Source organism: Anneissia japonica, unplaced genomic scaffold (assembly GCF_011630105.1).
Source record: "Anneissia japonica isolate Jap-2015-1 unplaced genomic scaffold, ASM1163010v1 scaffold287711_len853857_cov187, whole genome shotgun sequence".
NCBI lineage: Eukaryota > Metazoa > Echinodermata > Crinoidea > Comatulida > Comatulidae > Anneissia > Anneissia japonica.
Window position 1 is genome coordinate 490,010 of NW_022753410.1, and position 7,318 is coordinate 497,327.

The 7,318-nt window shown below is 33.0% G+C and overlaps 1 protein-coding gene across 1 annotated transcript in view; it reads left to right on the forward strand.

Annotated features, from left to right (window-relative positions):
* Positions 1 to 6: 6 nt before the first annotated feature.
* LOC117122867 (A disintegrin and metalloproteinase with thrombospondin motifs 3-like) overlaps positions 7 to 7,318 on the forward strand; it is a 33,746-nt gene continuing 26,434 nt past the window's right edge. Inside the window, exon 1 of the mRNA XM_033268630.1 lies at positions 7 to 161. Coding sequence (XP_033124521.1) covers positions 90 to 161 — 72 coding nt within the window. The 5' untranslated portion in view covers positions 7 to 89. The remainder of the gene's footprint in view (positions 162 to 7,318) is intronic.

The window sequence follows — 7,318 nt, forward strand, 5'->3', positions numbered from 1 at the left end:
TAAATGAAGGCCCGAGTCTACGTGTTCACATGTACTAGCAGATTTTGATTGAGTATCTTAATGAAAACATCTTCTAAAGGGAATCAGAGATGGCGAAAGGGAGTGTTTTTAATTGGAAGTTTACTTATCTAGGCATATTAGTCATCTGTATTTCTACAACCGTAAGTATCATGATATGTAATAGAAGAAAATTATTTTAGAGATTAATTTTTGATAATTGCTTTTTATATATTGTAAATCATTCGTCTCTGTAGTTATGGAAATGTATCTTTATTTGTATAGAATTGTTCTTGTTTTGTATTTTGATGAATGTGCAGACTACAGATGAAGTATCCGATGTCCAATGCCTTTGGAGCGGAAATAAGGGGTCGTGGCAAAAACACACGCAAAAAGTTTCAGCATTTATTAGTATGATCAGATCACTCGCTGCCAGCCACTGTCACTCAATCAGTTTAATAAATGCGTGGCCATGTCTGCAAAAAATGCTTCTTTGACCAAATTGGAAATGTTATTATGAGCGCCTAAATTAAAGTAACTTAGTCAACGTTAAAGTGATGAGGTGTCACGATTTTGGTTCTGGAATGTAGCCCATCATATTCTTTATTGTTTTAACCGGTGCTAACACGGCTTGGACTTAACTTGATTATCATTGTCCACCCTGTTTAGTTAGGCTAAAGATGCTTCTAAAATTCCAACTTGCAATGTTAATAACTTCTAATTCAAAGTTTTTAGTCATCAGAAGATTGCATATTGTGTAGTCACAATTTTTGTTCTTGGAATTAAATGCAGTAGAACCCCTCCTTTGGGACACCCCTATTAATGGGGCACCTCAATTAATGGGACACTTTTTCGTGGACTAAATGGGGGAAAGTATTACTACGGCCAACCACTATTCAGGGGACTCCCCTATTATAAGAGGACACTTTTTCGGTCCCGTAGGTGTCCACTTAATAGAATTCTATTGTAATCACATTGGCCTAGGTAATATCTTAACCCTGTTTTTTCAGGGTATTGACGATTGTCTTTGTTTTGGGACGTCTAAATTTCAAAACACTTCACATCTCTGGTGTGGATTTTTTTTTTTTTTTTTAATAATGGCATGCTAAAAGTAATAGAAACAACATTATACCTACGATGGAATTATTTGACGAGACCTTAATGCGTGTTCAACAAGATGTTTACTAATACAATTTTAAGTTTGGGGGTATTGCCCATAAAATACATGTGAGAGAAGTATAGGCTAGGCTTATGGTGTAACTCTGTGGACACGTTTAGAATCCTCCACTGCTTATGGTATTTCCGTCATTAATTTCCACAAAGCGTAGGACTGATATGACTAGTCCGGCCTGCAAGGTGAAATTGAAAATATCTACGTGTGGCGTCTTTTACTATTAGGTGTATTAGAACATGAACTAGATGTCATTTAATTTAAAAGTAGCACTATGTGTAGCAATTCTTATTATTTGCAACTTATTCAACCAAACAATCACAATATTGTTTATGATTATTAAATTGTTAGACGATTCGTCACGTTGTGAATCTAGTTAGTTATAAAAATGAGGTCGAATTGTACAAAAAAGTTACTTGCTGTGATCAATTAAGTTTGTCAAGTTCGACATTATAGTGCAAGTCCCAGGTTATTAATGACATCTTTTCTATGAACTCACATTTATCATCCCAGCTGAAAATATAAATATCGTAGCCATCCATTATTTTGATTGGCTGTGACATTTCGCGTAGCATACGTGCATACCGACCTTAGAATACACGTGAAAAGATGAATGTGACGAAAATGAATGTGACAAAAATTACATTAAATGAAAAATCATCTGGATTATCGACATGCGACTCATCTTCTATAAAGTATCAATCTAATTGTCACCACTTTAACAACGACAGTGAACTCCATGGTAGGTGTCTTGAAAAAAAAACTGTTCTTATAAAGCCGGTAATAATTTAATAATATAATAACGATCAGGTAACGGTAGGTCGAGATCCCACCTCACATTCATTAAAATCAGATTGCACTCTTGGCCCCCTCCTGCTTGCCAGGGCAAACTTTCAATTATGCCAACATGTGCGAGAAACTCTATAATATTCATTTAACTAACTGTCGAAATAATGTGCTGGAGAGGTCATAATTTCTGCATGGGTATACATCAGTACGTATTATTGACGAATGGCATTTGACGAAGGAACAAGAGCGCGTGGAGGACCGGTAGAATCCACTTGAAATGCAACATGAATGATCGAGTTTGTCGAGTAGAAGGACTATGTTGAATCAACAGGGGACCCTTAAAAGTGTTGTATTTCGTTATCAAAAATGAGGTAGTTACTTACGATATTATGTTAGGCCTATGTTAGTTTATTTTAACGAGCGACTAATTAATTCATTTACGAATAAATTTCCCCTTGTATATTTGGTACAGAATCAAAATACAATGCTTTACCGCTCCCTGGGAAATATTTTTAGGCATACATGTGAATTCATCTTTGATCAAATTCATACCAAACCATTCTCCTACAGTTACCCATTTAAGCTCCTGTTTGAAAAGAAAAATCGTAGATAAAGTGCCTTGCTCAATGGCACTTTAAATGTTCCAAATTTAGCCTCGAACCCTTACCGCTGTGCCACCCGCTTCTACGTTAAAACTCTTTAATTGACATTGCTTCAGTGTATCTAAAGTGGCCGGAAAAATAAAATCTATTACGAGGATAATTGTATTACTAACACAGAGTATCCTATATTCCAATTCGACTGTTGTTCTCTTATAATAATTTAGATTGTCCAATATTCATTACGAGAAATTTAAAATACAGTAAGTACAAATATATATTATACTGCAATTATAGTAATTGTAGGCCTATAGGCCTAATAACAAATAATAATTATAATAATAAATAATAATAACAATAATAAGAAATAAGAATATTAATATTATTAAATAGCGATGGTGATGCCGTTAGTAACAACTATATAGGCCCAGCATTGTTAGCAAGAATGTATATTTTTCTGTTAATTCAATACAAGTGCTTGTTTGATTCACTAAATTGTGTACTTTTGTTGAATACCAGGCTTCAGAGTAAATAAAATGTTTAATATGTTGTTCATATTCTAGAGATTCAAAAATCTGTATCTACTTAGCCGTTCCGATTATTTTTTAAAACACCCCTTATCTCTCAGAATATACATTGTACGACATATAAAAAAGTGTCGTGACTTACGAGCATGGCGTAATTCTGCAGAAACATAGCTCCTATAAAATGTATACAACACAACTGGTATAAAATAAATACAACGTGTTAGTTTGTCCAAAGAGTCATGGCAAAGATACATGTTGTTACTTGCTAGTGATTTATTTTTGCAAACTTAAAAAAAAAAATGACCTCCTAACGCCTCCCACTCATTTGAACGTACCTCAAAATACCAATCATTTTCCTTTGGGATGTCAACTAATTGTTGTCGGAAACGGATAAAAACGATAGCAAATTATGAATAATTAGTTGATGTATTTCAGCAAAAGTAAACTTTCCTTTTTATATATATTTTCAATTGGTTAAATAGAAATCTCATGATATTTTTTTCTGTCTATAAAAAAATGTATGTCATGATCAAGGAAAACTGAACTTTGTTTTCAGAATCGTCATGGTCTGTGAATCGTAGATTTGTCTGTGTTGACCTAGAATTTTTAAAAATACAATTCAATATTTGAATTGCTTACAGTACTTTGTATATTTAAGTAACTCTATAAAAAAAAAAAGTTTCTCAACAGTCAACAGCAGCTGACGCCTAAATAATACCGTTCCTTATTTTGCACAGGCCCTTAAATTTAGAAATGGGAAGAAAGCCATCCCTGTCAAAGCCACCCAACAATGGATCATACCATTGTAAGGTTGGGTGCACAATGGGTGTTTGTCTTGTGGCTTTTTTCCTACATTCTTAAATTTGCCGGTCATCAATTTAAAAATGTTCGCAGTAAAAAGGGAATTATTACTATTATTTTCTATATGTAATTATTTACTGTATATCGTGTACAAAAAATAATAGGCCTACATAAAGTTGTGGACAAAACAGTAACAATTAATGATGGAAAATCATATCTTAACACTCATGTTAAAATCGATAAGTTTGCTTCACGACGTAAAATACTATAGCATTTAACAGAGGTTATAAATGACTGGAAGAACCAGGCACTAAACATTTAATTATTAAAGGGTAATTACTTTATCATTTGCATAATGACCTTTGTTTATACTATTAAAAAGGTAATACGGTCATTATCAATGATTTTTTATTCTTCTTAATCAAAAATGTTTAATAGATCAAAACTTCCTGTTGTATTTTCGTTCTGCATGAACAGTGAATGTATTGATATTGATAACCTACTATGGACCTTATCCCGTATTAGCGAGCTTCGGCAACAAAACGCGCGTGAATCACAAATTGAATATAATTCAACGATCTACAAATCAAGGTCCTGGAATTGTTGCCAAGCTATTTTTTTTATAAGTTTTACAAACTCACATTACATTAAAATCAGCACAAAAGCAGACGGTGAAATCTAAATTTACCAATCGTGGATTGAAGATCTGGTTTGTCGTTGATTGATTGATTTTTAATATGGCTGATGAATTCATATTTTAGGAAAATAGTTTATCAAAATGTGTAATATTCTTACTGTGACTTCTGAAACAAAATTAGGTACAATAACATCAAAATAGTTTCGTTTCAAACTCGTAAAATAAATCATTAAGTTAACACTTATCTTGTTGAAAAATGTGTGTTATTGACCTCCTAAACCAAAGATGTCGCTAACTTTCAAATTCATTGATAAAACACTTGACGTTAATCGGTGATTACTGTATAGCAAATCCAGTGCTATGTAATGCAACAGGCTTTGGTTAGATCTCTTCTCGGGATGACAAATCAAAGAGTGGCTAGACACTGCTTTATGCCATGCTGATGTGCCTTGATTCAAAGCGACAATACAAATTTCCCTTAGGATCATAATAAAATGATCCGAAGCAAGTTTTCTTTAAAAAAAAACAAAAAAAAAAAACACCAGATTGAATCGAGGTTCATTAATAAGCATAACACTTTAATAAGGCAAAAATAAGATTTTTTTTTTTCTGACCGACCCATAAGTCTCGGCATTATAGGATCGTTCCATCCACCCCCACCTCAGGAAAAACCGAAAAAACTCTTTGAGATGTTAATCTTTTTGCTTCAAAGTTTTATGGTTGGCAATAAACTCTAGAATTACATATTGTTACAACATTTATAATTTATAGACCTCATCGACCCCCCGAATTCTAAATTATACTGTATGCAATAAAACTATTTTTTAAATTTCTTTTCTGTCTAATATGTACAGTATTTTATTTGATATATCGATACAGCCGAGCAAGTAGCCGTATTAGTTTATAATACAATTAGACCTAATAAATACAGGAACAACACATTAAAATCAATGACATTATTTATTTCACAAGTTTTTACCTGTGCGATTTAGAGGCAAGTGCAAGTTCGTCCGCACCCCAATAACATTTAAATATCCGCCTTTGGTTGGCTAAGTATAAAAAGAATCAGTGTTTAGTCCACACTAAACTTCTCTTTCTTCTGCTGCCGCCGGCGATATATCCTAATTATATTTATTATTAAATCTCATTCATTTTAGTTGCTAATTATTACAGGTATGGATTTTCATATTCCTATATTTTAACATTTATAGACCTGATTTGGCGTTACCAGCGCATTTCTATTTTTTCAAAGTTTCGACGAGAAGCTATTTTTAACTAGGTTTAAGTTCGAAAACAACATAAAGTGGAGTAAACAAGTTGCCATGATTCTACAGACGTGTTAAAGATCATGAAATATCGTTTTGTAAGCAAACTTCCCAGTTTCTGACTGATTTGTGGAGAATTAGTTTACCACAAAAACAAGGAGCACTTTTTTAATTAAATGTAATTGGATAGTTTTGTGACTTAGCACGATTTAAATACATAAAGAAAAGAATAATATGGATAAATGACACACAGCCAATGTCAGTGTCTATGATAAGTTTTGTATAGCATTCTTATTGAAAAAAAGTAATGATATATGTTCTTGGTTTCGACATCGGGAAATGGAACAATATTTTTATGTAATACTATCAAAAGATATTTAATTCATTATTCTCAGGGGTGTCTGAATTTTAAATGCATGTAGGCCTATATTCAAACAAAACATTAAAGAGCTGAACTTTGCTGGCATTCAGGGAGCATACTTTACAGAACAGGCCCATGTTATTGGCTGTGTATTGTCTTTTTACTGTAATATTAATGAGTTATTTTTTATTTGATTTATGACAACAACGTGATGTGACAGGACCAAACTGGTTGTCAATGGTAAACGTAAAATTAATGTAGAACAGCAAGGGTTGGCACTTTCCTATACGCATAGTTTAGAATGTAATTTTAACATAACTGTAGACCTAGAATGGACTTGAATGAGCCACGAGTGAAACATATTTTAAACTGGCAGGTTTCCAAACTATTTGAGCTCTGGCTTATATCTATACTCTTGATTGAAACTGTTTCAGAAAATGTCAGGTTAGGTGACTTTCTAGGAACAACTGACTATTGCGAATGTTAAGTGTTTACGTGATGGAATATGACCATAGACTGTCTGATTTGAGATAATAAACCTAGAAATGAAATTTGATATCTGAATTACTTAGGTATATTTAATAGGCCTAGCAAAAAATGGATATTTCTTTTCAGTTACGGTACTATGTTATACATTGATAAGCCTAGACCCTTTTAAATTATCTGGTACGGTAACTTAACTGGGGAGCGATTGGCGCAGCGATAGGTACCCGGTGATTTACTAGTGGGGAGGAAGTTCTTCGTATTTTGTATTTCGTAATGAAATACTGTATTAGTACACCAATGGAAAATGAGATCTTCCGATTTATTATCTAATCGGAAGTTGGTAAATATTACCCGTTTGATATTTTTAGGTAAGTAATTATAATAAGTAATAAGACAACACGAGGCATTTAATAAAACAAACAACCGTCGATATTTTGGTGGCATTAATCATGACCTATATAATTATAATAAGTTTTTTCTAATTTTATCTTGGAGATAATTTGTAAATGAATTTAAATAAAATGTTTATCATAAGTTTTTACCATAGACCTTATTAATAGGTCCATGTTTTTACTTTGGTGCCGTGAGTCTACTAAATGATATAATGGAGTGTTACTTCAGTGCGAGTTGCGAGTTGCGAGTTACAAAATGCGAGTTGCGAGTTACAAAATGCGAGTTGCGAGTT